Below are 19,180 nucleotides of genomic sequence, written 5' to 3' on the forward strand. Positions count from 1 at the left end.
AGTGCACGAATTAATGGGAATAGGGGAAGGAAAAGGAGCCTCATCCAGGTACCACATTTTATAATCCCTGCTTTTCACTGAGTGTACTTTGTAAGCGCTTTCCATCTGTCTTCTTTTTCTTCAAACTGATTCAGAACCCAATCATGATCCTTTTTTTCACATACTGTTTTCTAGGATATGTTCAGATTATCGTTCAGCTAGACAGAGTAGTGTTACTGAAACCAATCAGCACTGAGCCAGGCGGCACAGAATAAAAGAGAACTAATCGCTCTAACTTTGGCCAGCAGCCTTGAAAACACGTTACCCTTCATGAAGAGGTCAGCAGGATTTGTGGGCTGGCCAGCCTATTATGAGGACTGTCACATGAGGACAAGGAAGGAAGAAATGAAGTGAAGAAATACACACAATGGATATGACTACTTTTTTTTTTTTTTTTTACTGTGAACATTAGCATTAAGTTGGTTACCGTACACATCCAAAGGCCCAGCATCTCAGAAATATCATGAAGTGGCACACCTTGTACCAGAGTCTCATAAGAATAAAATAAACAATGCTACATCAAGTGGTTAAAAATACACAAAAAAGTAGTTTTAACAGTCTATAAATTTTTTATACTTAAAATCATGATTGAGTTGAAATTAAAAAGTGCATTTCAATTGCTAAAAAAATAATATTGGTATAGTTAACACAAGGGGGGAAAATCAGTACATTGAGGGATCTGACAGGATGCTGGAATACAGAGGACTCAGGGAAGCTGGGCAAGTTTGGGGACTCAGGAGGGAAGCTTGGTTCCCCCTCCCTACGGTTCCCTGGAGCCAAGCAGCTCTCCTCTCCCCAGTATCTCTCCCATCTTACGAGATCCTGTCCTATTACCTGTCACCTCCCCAACTGAAAGACTCCTCTAAACTTCTTTGCAGCACAAGAGGTACCTGTCCTACATGAGTCCACCTTCACCTTCAATTGCGTCCTCACAGAGGTAGGAGAGGGACACTGCCCTCTTCTGGACTTGACACAAGTACCCCAGCTACATGGCCTTAATCCTTATGACCTAGCAGGCAGAACAGGGACCAAGCAGCTTCTGTTTTGTCAAACTCCTTTGGACAAATGTTCAACATTCAACAACAAGCTTTGTAAACCTAACGCTGAACAACTCCTGGCAAGCAAACTGGATTTTTTTTTCTTTAAGAAAAGAGGAAAAGTGCAAGTGATTTCAGTACTGTTGGGGAAAACAAAAATACAGACAGACAAGTTACACCTGGCCCCCTTGTTACCTAAACCAATCACAGCTTCAGTTTTGGTTTTTGCCAAGTGCTGGGGTTACAAGTGGATGCCTCTATCTGTCTGTATTGCTCAGGGTCAGACTTGGCTGGGGAAAAAGGGCCAGGCAGGTATCTGTTCGCAAGGCCATTCCAGGTGCAAATGCCTCCTGGCTCTACGGGCTGAACAGTTAGGGTCTGGTGTTTCCTCTTAGTTGACCACTCACCTGCTTCTTGTGAGGAAGGTGCTGCTATGAGCACAAACGAAACTTGTGGTCAGAGAGCTGATGAGAGTTAGGAGCGCTAAGACAAGTAACTGACACAGAGGGAACACACACTGAATCCTACCCGGGAGGAGCGGCTGCTGCAGGGGACTCCCTACAGGTCAGGACACAGGGCTGACCCCGCTGACTTGGTCCCTGCTGTAACAGACATCTGCTTGGAGCAGAGAAGGTAAGAAGCACTTCCTCATTCATACTCCAGAGCTACCCCTGCCGCTCGTGTCCTTCTCAGAGATGTAATGGCCCTGCGCTGGCGGTGGGACTTGGGAGAAAAGAAGTAAGGAGGGTGGCCTTCCTGCTCTGCACTTAGCACACAACGGATCCCCCATGGGAAGGTTCTGGCTTTCAATCTCTGGCACCAATATGTAAAAAGGCTAATTCAGATGCCTGACCCACAAGGACCTCTGACCCACATATCAACCTTTGTTTCCATCATGAAGGCTGAGCACTTAGTAATAAGGGAAAATGTCTTAAAAACCAAGATCTATAAATAAATATTGAGCCTAGAGAGAATATTCTATAAGAGACTTAAAAGCGGGATCTTTCTTTAGAAGGCAAGAATAAAGAAGCTAAGGTATTTTGTTGCTCCCTTGTGGACAAAGCCAGTACTGCTGGTGGAGCAGAATCATGCTGCCCATGTCAAGAGGAAGATGCATATTCGAACGTATGGAAGATGGAGAAGAATTCATCTGATTTTCAGAGGCTGCATAGATATGGTTGGGGATACAACTTCAGCAGTAAACACCAAAACTACGCCACACGGTTTCTTCCTTTTTTACTTTTGGAACAAGTCTAATGAGTTGAATAACGAAGCACAGAAAAGATATTTCTAGCATAGGCCGCAGCTTCTAAAAGAACAAAATATTTCCCACCAGCTTCTGAACGCGATTAAACGCAGCCTCAGGTCCTACGCAGAATGTGAGTTGGTGTCTCTGGCCTTGTGATCACACGGTCCCTTTTCACCTGTAGAAGTCAGGTAAGAAGGAAGCTGTGTGTGCTCAGAGGAGCTGGATATTTAGAAACAACTTGATTCTTTGGCACATCCGCTCTAGAGACAGGCTCTTTGGTTGATCAAAACCAACGATGCAAGTTCCAGATTTCCTTCCAAAGTTAAGCAAAATTCAGCTCCTACCCCTTCTTGCCCCATCCCCAAAATCATTTTCAAGTAATTTGTAACGTCCCTGATCTCACCAGGGAAGCTCAAATGGTGTGAAACTAGAAGGTGGAGGAGATACTTCTTAGAGGCAAAGGCCCTTTGATACTTGTGCCAAACGTCTCCTACGTACAAAGACATGAAACAAGCCAACAGTCTGTCTCAGGGATGTGGCTCCTCAGGTGTGAGCGCCCCCCTCCCCCACTCCCCGCACGGCTCCCACTGCTGTGCTGCCTGAGAGTCCCAGGAGAAAAGCCACAGATTCAAAGTGGTTACTTTAGGTAGCCAGTTACCACCTAAAAGAGGCAAACTTCTAGGTTTGGGGACTATCAAGGCATACTAAAGCAAGAAGATTTCAAACAACAAGAAACTCTTGTCACTTATTTCTGTAGAAATCTACTTTTTGCATTTTGTAAACGAGTATTCCCATTCCAAACAACCAGTGACATCTTCAAATGTCTTGAATTTATTCATTATCAAACATAAGCATTCTCACAATATCACACCATCCCACCATAACATACTGTCGCCAGATAAAAGGAACAAGAATTTATTAACAGCTGCCTTCTTAGACTCCCACTTCACGTGGTTGTTAGTTAGCCTTGAAAACCTGAGTATTAGTATCATCCACTTTAAGGAAAGAGGCATGACGTTTTAAGTCAGAAAGGAAAAATTTCGACTAAGGCCAAAATACTCAACTCAATAGCTTTCATTCACTTAAAAAAAAGCAATCTAATTTCCTCATTTTAATGAGGTCTATTTGTTTTCAGTCTGGGAGGAGAACTGAAAGGGAGCAAGACACCTGTACGCAGCACGAACTGCAGTTCTGACCGTGAAAGATGAGCCAATCGCTACAATGTTTTATCAATAAGGTGCTCATATCACATGGAGAACACACTGAAACCTCCTTTTTATGACATCCTTCATATACTACGTATCAACGATATTTTAAAAATTAATTAGATGTGAACAAGTAGAAGAGAGTAACCGGAAGTTTTTGAGGGACAGAAGGATGAGAGAGGCAGATCAAACATCAGTAAAGGACTTCTGATAAACCCAGAGAGCAATTTTAAATTGATTTGACTAAAGTAACATTATGGGTACAACCTGGCCAAATGTTTCTCGAAGAGAGAGAGCGTATCAGAACAGGGCATAGCAAGAGCAGCAATCTAGATCCCTTACTCAGAAAGGGGAGGCATTTCAGGAAGACTAAGACGAGAAAAAGATGTTCAAAAGAGATACTCAATGACCTTTAATTTGAAAGGAACATCTACTTTCTGGTGAAAGAAAGGAACATGAGCAGTTAAGATAAGGATAAAGCCTTTCATCACTAGAGATGTAATACGTGAAGAAATAAGATATAAATAAAAGTTTAAAATGTAATCTAAAAGTGACATGGGGGAACAAAACAGAAATACATAAAAAATTCACATCCAAGGTTTTAGAGCTAGTTTGTAGAGACAAATCAATTGGAATAAGAGTGAGTTCCAATACTCATGGAGGATGAATAATCAGAGGTAGGATTTAGATCAGGAAAAGAATGTTCCATGATGCTGGCTTTTTGAAGGCACTCAAGAACAGAGTGAGAGAGACTGAAGCTGCAGTGAGATAATACAGGATGAGTGAGAGATGTACACGCACTATCTGTCATAAGGAAATAAAAACAACTCCAGGAACACTATGACGAGACATACATTATCAAGTTATACACAGAGTCTAACAAGATAGAAATCCGCTTTGTAAGTAGCTTCTTACAACAATATAGCTTCTACTTAGGGAATGAGAAAGAGAAGTTTGTTTTCCCGATATGCAATTCTGCAAAATAGCTTAATGAAAAAGTTGATAAGTGGTACATTATCTAGTTCTTTAAACAAATTTACTGAGGCTAAGGTTTCAGAGCTGGGACAACCAAGGAGTTTGATTTTCCTTTGAATCTTGCAAAACCTATCCTCTAAGACAAAAAGATCTGATCACAAAGTCTATAAAAAGTCTAGAGAGTATAAAAGTACAGAACTATGAAAGTAGATATATCGATGGCAACTTTTATGGCTTCCATAGAAAGTGTAGAGAGGATCTCTGGTTTGCTTTATCGAGGTAGCGTCCAGGGTTGGAAGGTCATTGTTATGTGTTATAAACACTACAGATGACAGAAGCAGGTAAGCTAGGGTGTCGCTAGTACATAATAATGCCAGTATCTCTAGTGGCTAATGACCTTTCATTCCTGAAAAAAATGATCTTTTGGGAAATTTCCTATCTTGGTTTAGGTAAATGAAAATTAAAACCCAATATTCACTTGCTCAATTTTATAGTCTGAAGAATTCCAAGTGAGTTGATTTTTGTAATGGGAGATAGTTGATAAAATTCTTAGGTGTAACTGATCCCTTTTTCATCAAATACTTCCCATACAGTCTGCAACAGCATCGAAATGTTCATATGTGGATCAGAGATGTAATAAAAGTTGTCTCTTCTATGCAGTAGCTCAAACAGATGGGTTTCTCTAACTTTAGTTTTCTTCTCTCTCTCTCTCTTTTTAAAATTAAAACCCCACCTACCATTCTGTGTTTCACTAACGGAAATCTTCAAGATGTGGTAAATATAATACACGTCTGCAATGGAGTTCTATTTCTGCTTGATTTTCTTAAGATTTAAAACTTCCAGTGAAATAAAAATTAAGCTAAACAAGCATATCCATTCAAAAAACATAAAAAGTGAAAAAAATTTCAAGAAGTAGAAAAAGTGTACAAGTATCTCTTCAGAGTATTTTGCCTCCAGTTAGTATATAAGGGACAGTCAAATTATAGGGAGCGAGATATGGGAACATATGTATATGTATACCTGATTCACTTTGTTATAAAGCAGAAACTAACACACCATTGTAAAGCAATTATACCCCAATAAAGATGTTAAAAAAAAAATTATAGGGAGCATTCTAACCACGATGAAAAGGTACTTTCAACCAATGTAATTTTACAAAAGATGGTACAACTGTGGTAATATCCACGCTCAGTCATTAATTTAGAACGGTTAATGGAAAAACGGCAGACTGTAAAAGTATACATAACTGATTTGCAAAGGTTACTTTGAACTACTGTAGTAAAGTTTTATGTGGAGACTTCCCTGCTTGCTAAAAACAAGGATCAAATCACAAATATACACGGAAAGGAAGCCACGTGCTTTTAAACCGTTCATCTTATTTTCTTCATTCAGATGTAAAGTCTGACTCAGTATGAGCCCGCCCCACTCAATTTGAGAAAGCAACGAGCAGCCTTTCATTCAGGCTAAGGAAGAGTTCATATTTGAATGATAAATCTATGAGAAAAGAATAGAAAAGTGCAAAAAAAATTTAAAAAGCAATAGCAACTCAAGCTGGGAATTTTCAAGTAAGTCTTAACTCTAGCAATGATACAAGCCTTTGAAGACAGTAGAATTAAGTCAGGAGAAACAGCCTCAATTTGGTATCTATATAATGCTGAAATGTGGCCTTTGTTGTCTTTAAAATTTAAGTACAGATAAGGGCTGAGAACTCAAACTCCTCCCCAGTTCTTTTTTTCATAAACAGATAACAAGTAGTTAATAAGTTTTGAATAAGTCACAGGGTGCTGTACTATAGGTGGGAGGGAACACACCATATATAAATGCAACTTTTATTTTAGTAAAGGACCCCAATCAAAATTTTAACCCTGAGTTTGAGTCTTAAGCGTGTTAAACCTGATGCACGTATATGTTTAAGGCTTAATTCTTCAGTTCTTCTATTCAGAAGCATTAATGGTATGAATATTCTTAATGCATTTCATTAGGCATATGTAATATGACACTGGTGAGGAGTCATTATATTCTGAGCAGTTTTCCCGAAGACCACAAACCCCAAATCAGGGAGGGTATGCTTATCTAGGGAAAAAAAATTGGAAGTTTCCAGATTGTTCCACAATACATTTCACTAAGAAATGTACTGTTTGACAATGCTGATTTTTAAAAAAAGATAATCCTTTCTTTGCTTCTGTTAAGGGTGGTGGTGATTATTTGCTTAATATTGGTTTTCCTATGTAGTAGATATTTTTTTATGGCTATATTCACTTGAATGGAAAATCAAATATGACTACCTGAATTTTCCAGTGTGTAATTATAGTACACCTCATAAAATGGTTGATTCAATGGTCTCAAGTCTAGAATTCAGAACTGCTGCCCAATATTGTAAATTTATTTAGAACAAAATAAGGTATAACCAATTAACTAAGCTGTAATTTACATCTTAAACATCATTTTAATATTACAAGCTTGGACATGAAATAATGGTATGTCCACACATATACCACACATGGTATATCCACAAACTTGTCATGGAACGCCAAGGAGACCGTGTGAATAAGGGGAGGCAGCCACTAAAGATATAACAGTCATAAATAAGGAATTAACTTTTCTTATTGGTTTGGGTACTTGAGTGTTCCAAGAACGTATACAAATATTTAAAACCACATTCCTTAGAAGTTAATCCAGAAACAGGAAAAGTATGTCTTGAGATACTTTTCCACCTCATTCCCAAATTCTCCTATGCTCATTATAGAAGACAAAGGCAGTAATCAGAAGGAAAAAATCTGGAAATATTAAACCAAAAAGCTAACAGAGAATGCGATATTTTAAAAATAGGGACTTAACCTCAATGGAAAGAGTTCCAGTTTTCCTACCACAGAGCTAATCAGCCAGAAAAAGTGCTGTAAGTCTATCTGCACACTTAATATTAAAAATAAAAAAATAAATAAAAGTCAGGGTTCTGATTCAGGCAAAGATTTAAAACCTTGAGGAAAGAAAAATGAAGAAATTTCAAGATTAAAAAAATGAGGGGGAGAGAGAGAGAGAGAGAGAGGGAGAAAGAAAGACCTCGCTTTGAAACTCAGTTCGCTGAGATGAAAAATTACAAAATTTTTATCTACACTGAGTCTGGATAAATGTGATCAGTTAAATATAACCAATCCGTCAGCCCTTCTGTTCAGCCTTTCTTATAATGAGCTCCTGACTGACCATGCTCTTTAGAAGTTACCCAAACTCTTTCAAACCTGCCCCATTTGCGGCTCTCCTTATCACCAAGAAGGCTGCTATCACATCATCGCTTGCAGAGGACAGGGCAGCAAAACGTCGTTTTCTCCCTCTCACCACAATTTAAACTGTGTTAGAATAGCTCGAAGTTGTGCCTACATCCATGGATAGAAGAGACATTTTAAAAGTCATAACCAATTTGTGTTCTTATCCAAATTTCTCAGCCGCTATCAGGCAACATCATGTTTGTGATTTTAGTGTACTATTTTATCTTTTTGTGACAATTAGAAAAATAAAGCAACCTTAAAGTGAGCAGTGTATTAGGAGACTTCAGTTGGTCGTCCCACAGAGGCTGAACCTGAACACATTTCTGGGGGAAGCGAGACGTGACTGAGAGGAAACAGCCTCCGCCACCTCCTCCTCTTGACGGCGAGCAGCTTTACTCAGATTTTCAAAACAGGCCAGCTTCAGGTGACCTCCCTGGAAAAGGCTCAACCCTCTGCAAATCATTCCATTCAACGTACTAACTGAACCGAACGAAACATAGAGGACACAGCATGTCCGTGAGCCTAACAGGCCCCCGAGTGTTAAGCAGAGATTAAAAAACTACCAAGGACTTATGCCAGATTCCGAAAGCAAAACCTCATTTTCGCAGTAACCTGGTCTGGAGACCCTTTCAGATACATCTAGTCTCTGAAGCACCTTTGAGTTGTACGGATGTAAGAATAACTTTGAACTATAGAAGTTATATGCATCTTTAAGAATCACATTTTGATGATTATAAAAATTTTTTCTATTTTACAACATAGGTCCAGCTACACTGAAAAAATTACACTGCTTATTGAAATACATTTCATTTTAGAAACAGACTACTAAAGAAGTCTATACAAAAACTCTAAAATAATTTCTGTAGTAAAATAAAGAGTGCATTAGGAGAGCTACACAAAGAAGAAAATTTCTGTCTTTCTCTATAATGCTTGATATACTGTGAAACATGGCTAGCTCGACTCCGAAGCCAGCACCGAAAGCTGAAAAGAATGTTACGATACACAGTGATACAATTAATGCTCTGGATTAATGTCACAGCCTTCCCGATTAGTACAAAGGAAACCAGGCCTGTCCCCTCTTTGAGGAGAAGTCCAGGATATAAAAGCAAGCATACCTCATCAGCTGATATGAAATTATAAAATTCCACAAGTCTGAGTATTTGAAATTTATAAAAGTCACCAGAAAATGCAAGCAAATTGGGCTTTAGTTCGGTGGTTCCCTGGTTCGACAGTTCCCTCCGTGAGCTCAGGGTCTTCTCGTCCACTCCCTCGGATGTGCCGATTCACCAAGACAATGACAAAGCTCTGGGTGGAGGCTGAGGAGAGTCTGACAGCTACAGAAACGCTCACCAACCCCCACTCTGCAAACTCACACCGGGGCACGGAACTCGCGGAGAACACGTTTAAGGAGATGGATGTTAGTGATGCTGGGCTGAACTGTTCTTCTCTGCCAGGTGCCGCAGAAAGGTGTCCTCACCCTGGCCCCTGTTATTTAAAGGCTCACTCTTAAAGAGAGCTGGAGGTGGGGGGAGGTGAGGGACTGGGGGGATAGGAAGGTGGTGTGGGTGGTGAGGGTGTGCGTGGATGTGAAGGTGCGAGAAGGGGTGGGGCATGGGCCGAGGGGTTAGCGTGCTGACGGGGTTCATGCTGATGGGAGGGGCGGGGGTCGTGGGGGTGCTCCCCACAGAAGGAACTGGGGTGGCCGGGGAGGTTGTGAGTGGGATCTGGACAGCAGGCGGCACGTTCACGGGGCTGGTCACCCGAAAGCACTTCTCCTTGTGGGCCTTAAGCATGTTGGAGAAGCGGAACCGCTGGCCGCACACATCACACGGATAGGGCTTCTCGCCTGTATGAGTTCTGCGGTGCCTCTTCATGTTGGGGCGGCTGGTGAAGCTTTTGCCACAGATTTCACAGATAAAGGGTTTCTCTCCTGAGACGAACACAGACACAAAAACAGGATTAACACACTAGGCGGCAAGTATGTGCCCCAGCTATTCCTCATACTAAAAAAGGAGGTTACCACTCCTCTCCCCTATGGCATATTATATTCTAGTAGTCATAACAGAGTTCCCCAAAGTTGGGACTTAACAAAAAGGAGCAGATACAACGAAAACTTACTTACAACCTACCATCTGGGCTTGGTTAAAAGAACAAAAAGGGCTTCTACAGTAGTGATCTTCCACATCCTACAGGACGAAGTGTTCAAATGGCTTTCCTGTGTTCCAGGGAACCAAGCCCACAGATGAATCTCTGCCTCTAAGCATAGGCGAGCTGATCTGTGAGCAATTTCTGACATTCCAACCCAGAGTAGGACTTTGCTGAAAATGTCTTGGGGAGGACATAAGTCTCCGCACGTCAACTCGAACACAATCCTTAGAATGCGGCTTACGCTTTGCTATCTGGGGAAATTCTGGACTGACTCACCCTACAACACAGATTTCGCACCACAGTGTTTCTCTGCAGGCGGCTCTCCATTACGTGGGGCTGTCTGCACACCTGAAGAGCGCTCAGTGGTCCTGGCGCCAGACTACTTATATGCCCCCAAGAAATTCTGACCATCAAGAATGTCCCCACACCATTTCCAAATGCCCACGGGTGTGGGGAGGGTTGAGCGGCAGGCTACCGTTCTTGGTGGAGAACCACTGGGAAAATGAGCCAAAAAGGAAACAAACCCCCCTAGTTCTAAGGGCACTTAGGGAGGAAATTAGGTTTGGGTTCTAAGGGCTTAATTTTTAAACTTCCTAACTTTCCTTTGGGCTTACTGCTTAGTTCTATGCTATGTCTGCCTGCCTCTCTCCCCAGGCCATAGGGAGAAACAAAATGATGTTTGGACATACACGTCCATGGTCACTGCATCCAGAATGCTGCGGTGCGGTGCGGAATACCTGTCCACGTGTGCTTCAGCGACCATGTGCTTGTATTTAGCAATTCCTTCACCAATGCTCAGTGAATGTCGCTTGTATCTCTACTGTAGCTCCTGCTACAAGAGCTTCCTCTCACTTCAATTATTACTCCCTTTGTTTCTAACAGGTGTCCTTATTCTACTCTGTATAAATAAGGGCTGTTGTGTATGGAGTCTTAGTGTGTGCTTGGCACTGTTCTAATCCCTTGACACCTTATTAACCTCTGGTGATCCTCACAGCCTTATGAGGTAGGTACGCTATTATCCCTATTTTACTGATGAGGAAATTAAGAAACTTGCTGGAAGTTCTACAGTCAGTGGAGAGGCAGGATTTAAAACTCTGCAGTCTGGCGCCAGACGCGTAAAACAACGGCGCTTCACACCTCAACGTTCTGTGCATTCCTGAACACACAAAGGAATGTTATTTTCTTACTGTTTTCCTCCACTTTGGGACTCCTTCTAACACTACGAGCAAACTCCCCTTTATCCATATTGTAGTCCTTATTTCTTCTCTCTGCCTTTGAAAACTGACATCTCCTGTGGCTTCCTTCCATGGAAGCCAGACTTTTCCTCACTTCCCATGAGAGACTGAATCGAACCGTCAGGGGGGATCAGTTTTCTCCATAGTTACCGGTACTATTTGCTGACTATAATATTTCTTTTATCTTCCTACCTTTCATTATTCAATCACTGCCACTGCTAGGCTCTTCACTGTGATTCATACACATCTTTCTAGATAATTTCTGTCCTGGCTTGTGTTCCTTCCTTTTAATCCATTTCCTCCAATTAAAAACTTCAAATTCTATGTTAAATGGAATTGATTAAATCAGCTGTGGTATGCCCATCTGATGGAGAGTACCACTAAAAACAATATTATAAAAGTATAGAAATGTAGTTACTGACATGAAAATCTATAATCTATTATCTATAGTCTATTAAGTAAAACAAGCAAGTTATGAACACGTACGCATGGTATTATCCATTTTTAATGAAAAATACGTGTAGGAACACATGGAAAGAAATACAACAAATGTTACCAGTGATCGTCTCTAGATAATGGGATTATGAGTGACATTTTACTCTATTTTTGATGCTTATATGTACTTCCTGTTTTCTAAAATAAACATGATTTACTTGTATAATAAAATGTTTTAAAAGCACACCTGTTTGATAACCTATCAATCCCCTTGACCCCTTCCTCCTTGACTCTCCAGAGTTAACAGTCTTCATTGCTAACAGCCATGCGGAACCAGAGCCTAAGGACCTAATGTTTGAATTATTAGTCTAATACAAGCAAACATTCTCCACTTAATTCACTAATCACTTCCTAGGTTCACTAGACACTTTATTCATTGACAGTTTACTTAATGTATGGACATGTAACTTTCTGTTATGTGCCCAAACCCGGATCCAGTCCTGGATCTCTCTCATCGTCCATCTCTCATTTGTAGTCTTCTAGGCTATAATGATTTGCCTCAGAAAGACTAAAAACTATTAGAACTGGCCTACCATAAATCCATGTATTCAAATTTAAATGGGTCCTTTTAACTACTTAGTAATCTTTTATCCATTTCTTGATGTCCTACCAAATTTTCCACATTTGTTACTCCAGACATAAACCCACCCAACTCTAACTCTCATTATTCATGAGGCCCCATCTCCTAACTGTGCTAATGACTGATGATAAGGTTTCCCTGAAACCTCAAAGTAAGATTACAATGAGGCCGAAACAAGGAGAAATCAAAATGTAACATTTGAAATCAACCACCTGCACCATGTCCCACTTTAAGGAAGTGCTAGTAAATGGGTGGCTGGAGGAGGTACTAACAGCTAAGTCCATCAAGGTAACTAGAAAGCACGTGTGTCAATACATCTTATGATGTAACCTAACTGTTACATACAGATAAAGCTAACCTAATGATAAGAAACGGTACTGTAATGAGTCTGAAGAACGCACATAACAAATGAAGACAGAATCTGCAAGGAAGATAGAAAGAGCAGGAATTCGGCTACTTAGCTGTCTTTTGAACTTTCAAAGGAAAAAGTGATCTGGCCAATGAACACAAGCACCCCAGTCTGCTTATGAATATCCTGGAGCAGCATCAGAAATCTGTGCATCTATATATCTGGCCTACCATCACGTTACAGTCGTTCACCTGGATTACTGCAATATCCACCCGACTGGTTTCACCATCTCTATTCTTGCTCCCCATCCTCCAATCCACTCTCCACACTGTAGCCAGAGCGACCTTTCAGATGTGTCACGTTCTGCTTAAAGCCACTGAAGAACGTCCCACTGTCCTCAGAATAAAGCTCAAACTTTTTTACATGGCTTATTCTGTGATGCGGTACTTGCTTACTGCTCTCCAGTATCGTGTCTTACTATACTCCCTGCCTCCCCTCCTCCCCCCATCCATCAAACTCTAACCAACTTCATTTAGTTGTACTTACTGTGCTCTCATCACCAAACCACTGTTATGCCTTGCCTGTCTATCACCCCAACGTGACTATAAACTCTGTGAATCTAGGGACTATTTCAGTCCTGTTCGCTACAGTAGCCCCATTTAGTAGATTCTTGATGAATATTTATAAATAAATATTAGTTAATTCTAAGACATGCCTTTCCCCCCAAATATTTACATCTGTGAAACTGACATACACCATAACCATCGGTGACGTGTCATTCTTTAATTTGCAGCATTTTCTTAGTGATACATAAATGAGGTTTGTCTTAAAACTGATGGCTTCTTGGATTCCATGAAGGATGGTACTCACAATTAAGATCACTCAATTACCTTCCTTTGCTGTAATTTTCTGTCCCTGATGATCTTGTGATTATAATTTAGCTTCTCATATAAATTTATTTTAGGCAAAGAATATTCAGACCAAAGAACATAAGAGTTCGGAAGCACTTGTCACTCAGGCTTTTCACTGTAAATTAGCAACTTTATTTATATATTATTAAGATTGTTTAGCACAGATCAATCCCTCTGACTCTCATCTGCTTGGGTACACTGACAAGTTCTGGAAGCTGAGAACCAGACTCTGGGGTGGTGCTTTTTGCCCTCATGATGTCCTGTGTATCCCTCCATTTTATTACTTGCTTCATTAAATTTGTATCAGAGTAACTAAGTATGTGTTTCTGGAGTCAGACTGCCTTGGACAAGTTCTTTACTCTCTGAGCCTCATCTGAAAAATGAAGATAATAATAATAGGTTATTGCGATAAGTTAGAAATTCGAGGAAAGTGCTTAGAACAGTATTTGGTACATGGCAGACATTCAGTGCATTTTAGTGCTGCTATTATCATCATCATCATCATCACTACGACTGGACTGTAAGCTCCTTGAGGGCAAAAAACAGGTCTTAATTCATCCTGTATCCCTCGGCACTTAGCACTGTGCCTGGTACAAAGAGAATCAACAATTATTCTATGTTGAACTCACCCCATGTCCACACCATCCCAGGAAACCCTGCCTGAGGGCTGGTCGGCTTCCCTAGATAAGATCTACCTCACTTCTCTTTAACTGCAAAGAAACAGCCCAATCAGTGTCAGTTCCTGCAATGGCCTTAACCCCCACCAAAACATACTCTAAATGTGGTTTCATCCAGCCTTAAAAGACCTATTCCTTTTCTTCTTTAAAAGCTAACCCTTCTCGGATCCTTCAGGTACTATTGTAATCCTTATTTAGTACCAAGGAACCAGAGGCCTACAGGGGTTGCATAATTCACTTAAGGTCACACTGCTAGTGAGCGGCAGAGCCAGGTGTGTCCAACTCCACCATCCAGCGCTTTCCCAGTGTGAGCATTACAAACAATACTAAAAGGCAGATGCAAACCAGGGAAAAGGATTTTAACATCGGTGTTAGACAAGGTCCCATATATATAAATATATACAAAGAGCTATATATATAAAGAGCTATCATAAACAATAAGAAAAAGCCAAACACTGCAATGGCAAGATGAATACAGAAAAGGCACAAGCAATTCAGAAAAGAAAATATACTGATACCCAACAAGCATATGAAAAAAAATGTTCAATCTTACTTAGCAATTAAGTGCAAATTAACACAGTAAGAAACCATTTTTCACCTATTAATTCAACAATGATTTTACTTAGCATTGGATAGGGTTGGGAAAATGGGTATTTTCACGGGCAGCTGGTAAGAGTGTATGTGGATGGCTATTTTGCAATACATACCACCAAGTCTTAAAACTATACACATCCCTTTGCCCTAATAATCCCATTTCTAGGAATTTATCCTAAGTAAATAATCATGGCTGTGTTAGCCACAAAGTTGTTTGTCACAGTATTATTTATAACAGTAGAAAAATTGGAAATAGAAATCATCTAAATGTCCAAAAGGGAACTGGCTAAATAAAATAGAGATAACATCCTTAACAGGACCACTGTAAAGGTTATACTGATTAAATGAGATAATGTATGTAAAGTATTTAAGATAGTACTCAGCATACATGTGCATAATAAATGATGGCTATTATTACAGCAAATTTATAAGAAGGACTATTATACAACCATTAAAATGATATTACTGTTAATGACATAATACAGTAAAATAAAAAGCAGGTTGTAACAGAGCGTAAAGACCCAACTTTTGTTTTTTTACTATATACATGAACGTATAAACACTTATGCATAGTATCTATATGTATATTAAGAAACTATAGAATTAAAAAAATATGTGCTAAAATGTTAACAGTAGTCATCTCTCATTGATAAGATTATAGATCATTTCAATTTTCATATTTTCTAATATACTTTAATAAGTATGTACGACTACTTTTAATGAGAAAAATAAAAACTTAAGTGAATTTAGGTGGCTGTACTCCTTTAGAAGAAACAGGGAATGTTCAGCTTGCCTATTTGGTCAAAGAAGAATACTTAACATAAAGTTTTATTCAACTTATACATTAATCACAAAATGTACACTTCAGTTTCATATTATGGACATTCAAGGGCCTGAAGAAAGAAAGAAGGACAAAGGGGAAAGAAGAAAGAGTAAGAAACGCAGAAGGAGAAGGAGAGAGGGGGGACCCGGGAGGAAGAAGCGCAGGGAGACGGGCAGAAAAGAGAAGGTGAGCGCAGAGGCTTAAGTGGTGGAGGTTCCTTCCAATCTTGCGACAAACATTTACTGGGCATCTACTATGTGCCAAGCACCGTGTGTAAATATGACACAGCTTCTGCCTTCAAAAAAACTTATTTTCTGTCTAGTTCCATAGTTTCCTGCTGAATTAACAGAAAACTGCACCCTAAAAGCTACTCAGAACTAAGAGCCTATCCAAGAGCCACCAGATTTTAAGAGGAGAATTTGTTAAAATACTCTGACATATCCTGCTATCCACTTAGGCTTCAAAGTTATCACTACCTTTTGAGATGTAATTTACGTAAACTCCTCTCATGGCTCTTCCTCTAGCTTATTCTTTGAAATCAGAGGTCCTGCTCTGAATGGGAAAGAAGCCCACCAGGCAGGTGTTTTTCTTTGGACTTAATAGAGATGGGAACTACAGAGGCGCAGCTACGGGCAGAACTTCCTCACCACTAGTTAAGCAGGGTAAGGAAGATAATGTCTTGTGGTTCTTTCTGGCTCTGCTACTCTGTAGACTAATAGAACCTAGAATCCTGTGATTAGATTTTATTTAGAAACTTGAAATATGTTTCACACTGTTCAATTTGTGCCAAGACAGCTAATTCCAGAGCGTCAAGATAAGACAGACGTACAATGCCCCAGTGTTTACAGGGGGCTATTATTCTAACTAGCTTCCTGGAGGCTGTGTGATCCAATGCTTTCAAGACTCAAATCGACGCTATGAAGCATATACCTCTGAAAACACAATGTAGTTAAAATACTACTTAAACTCATTTGATGGATGCGTTCGTAAAAAGTAGTAGAATTTTGGTAAATAAAATCCAATCAAACTTTAAGAATATTGAGAGGGTATCCTATTAAAAACAATGTCCTCAGGGACTTCCCTGGTGGTGCAGTGGATAAGAATCCATCTGCCAATGCAGGGGACACAGGTTTGAGCCCTGGTCTAGGAAGATCCCACATGCCTCGGGGCAACTCAGCCCGTGCGCCACAACTACTGAGCCTGCGCTCTAGAGCCCACAAGCCACAACTACCGAGCCCGCGTGCCACAACTACTGAAGCCCGTGCGCCTAGAGCCCGTGCTCCGCAACAAGAGAAGCCACTGAAATGAGAAGCCCGCGCGCCTAAAGCCCGTGCTCCGCAACAAGAGAAGCCACGGCAATGAGAAGCCCGCACACCGCAAAAGAGTAGCCCCCGCTCACGGCAACTAGAGAAAGCCCTCACGCAGCAATGAAGACCTTAACGCAGCCAAAAATAAAATAAATAAATAAAACCAAAAAAAACTGGCCTCCATTTTTTAAAGACCCAGAACCCTTTCCTTAGAAAAATAACATAGACACATATGCAAAACAAGTTTCATACAATTTCAGGAGATCCTGTGTCCCAAATAAAGAGTCCATCATCTTGAAGGAACCCACAGTTAAAAGGCACTAACAATCCTTTTTTAAATAAATAAAATTATGAAAGCCTAACTTTTCGGTATTATAAATTTGTATTTTTATATATCAGTGCGGAATTTGCACTTAGAATGCAGACTCGTGGCTTAGGACTTTAAGTAAACAGACTCACAGGTGATCATTAACAAGTGCTTGAGACATATCTGTACCTTTCCCAAGAAATTCTTACCAGTGTGTGTTTTCATGTGTTCGTCGAAGTACTGCTTCATGTTGAAATCCTTGCCACACCACTGGCACATGAACTGTTTGTGCCCAATGTGGATGCTCATGTGGGAGCGTAGCTGGTACTTGTACTGAAACCTTTCGTCACAGTTCTGCATTGGACACAGTGGAGATTTTTGAATGCCAAGCATAGCAGCTCTACCTGCGCCCACCCTACATAGCCTGAGATTAGGTATATTTTTCATACTCAAAATAGAACCTGCTTGTGTCAACTATTTGGCTCTGCTATATTTCTGTAGCTGAGTTATAACAAAAGGGAAAATGTCCCAAATAATTATCCCTGAAGTATATCTGACTTCTCTGAATTACTGAGACAAGTAAAATGACTCGTCACGTGTTATTCCCAAACTTAACCTAATCTAAGTGAGTTAACTCTGTGTTAAAAATGACCGCTCTCTATCCAGCAGTGAGATAACGCAACGCTCAGAGCACGGGTCTGACGGCTCTGGGGAAACGCAGCCTCGTGCCTTGCACGAGGCACACCTCTCTCCCACGGCTCACCACGTAAACATAAGCCAGCCCCCATGCCTGGGCCTGGTGGGCAGCACATGCCTTACCTCGCATCTGAAGGGCTTCTCTCCAGAGTGCTGCAAGGAGTGCACCTTGAGTGACATACTGCGTTTGAATGACTTTCCACAGGTTTCACAGGTAAATGGCATGTCTTTCGTGTGTGCTGCAACACAGAATGCACTTATACTCAAAAACAGTCCACCAAAGGGCTCAAATGGGAAAAGAGATATGTCCTACTGTAAGGTGGTCCTGCCATCTTAATTGATTGTTCTCTATTCTGTGAAACTTTAATGGCAAAGTTCTGAAGGAAAAAATAACAACGTTGCAAAGAAACCTGGGTGTGGAAGACTCTACCATCCAATTTGGTGATGCTCACCGAAGACAACTAGTTTCAACAAGTCAAAACTGATTCAAATACGGCAGTTCCTCATATCCTGCCCAATCCAAAGTATAAAACACACCAAAAAACAAGGGAAAATTATAGGTGTACGAGAAAAGCAACAGAAAAGACTTACCAACCATGTGTTTCCGTACGTGAGCCATGGTATAGAATTTCTTCTCACAAATTTCACAGGAAAATTTCTTTTCTGCATATCCATGGACGATCTTGATATGTTCGTGAAGGGACCAGAGTTTCTTGAATGATTTATTACAGGAAACACACTGAGCAGGATAAATAGAAATAATCTTTATTTATAGGAGCTTCCAGAAAGCCACGCCTGCTGACTGGCAGCTGAAATGGGTGTGCCTTATTATTATTATTATTTGGCCAAGCTGCACAGCTTGCAGGATCTTAGTTCTCCTGACCAGGGATGGATTGAACCTGGGATACGGCAGTGAAAGCGCCGAGTCCTAACTACTGGACCACCAGGGAAGTCCCACGAAACGGGTGTGCTTTAGATTCGTGGCACAGGCCAGAATCCAAAACAAATCCACGGAGTCCAGATTCCAACACCAACGTCCTTATGTTCTATTTTCCAAGATGAATTTTTTTTAGAGACACTTTGGGAGTATGAAGACAATGGCAAAACATAAGGCAAAAAGGAAGTTCCACTAATGTCAAAGAACTGACCGAATTAGCGTTATACCTTTGAAAAGAACCTTCAAGTTTTTTTTTTTTAATATATGGATTACCAAGAGCAGCTGTTTCCTACACGTGGGTTACTATGCAGTTAATACGTGTTTTCCAGAGAATACAAACTAATTTTAAATTA

General features: G+C 40.5%; 1 protein-coding gene across 2 annotated transcripts in view; it reads right to left on the minus strand.

The window, feature by feature from the left end:
- Window positions 1-425: 425 nt before the first annotated feature.
- ZNF652 (zinc finger protein 652) overlaps window positions 426-19,180 on the minus strand; it is a 70,104-nt gene continuing 51,349 nt past the window's right edge. For both annotated transcript variants that reach the window (XM_082678993.1, XM_082678992.1), the window contains 4 exons: window positions 18,482-18,629; window positions 18,014-18,129; window positions 17,404-17,548; window positions 426-9,698 (listed from right to left, as the gene is read on the minus strand). In XM_082678993.1, coding sequence (XP_082535119.1) covers window positions 9,187-9,698; window positions 17,404-17,548; window positions 18,014-18,129; window positions 18,482-18,629 — 921 coding nt within the window. In that variant the 3' untranslated portion in view covers window positions 426-9,186. The remainder of the gene's footprint in view (window positions 9,699-17,403; window positions 17,549-18,013; window positions 18,130-18,481; window positions 18,630-19,180) is intronic.

Source organism: Grampus griseus (genome assembly GCF_964374135.1).
Source record: "Grampus griseus genome assembly, chromosome: 20".
In the NCBI taxonomy this organism is placed as follows: Eukaryota; Metazoa; Chordata; class Mammalia; order Artiodactyla; family Delphinidae; genus Grampus; species Grampus griseus.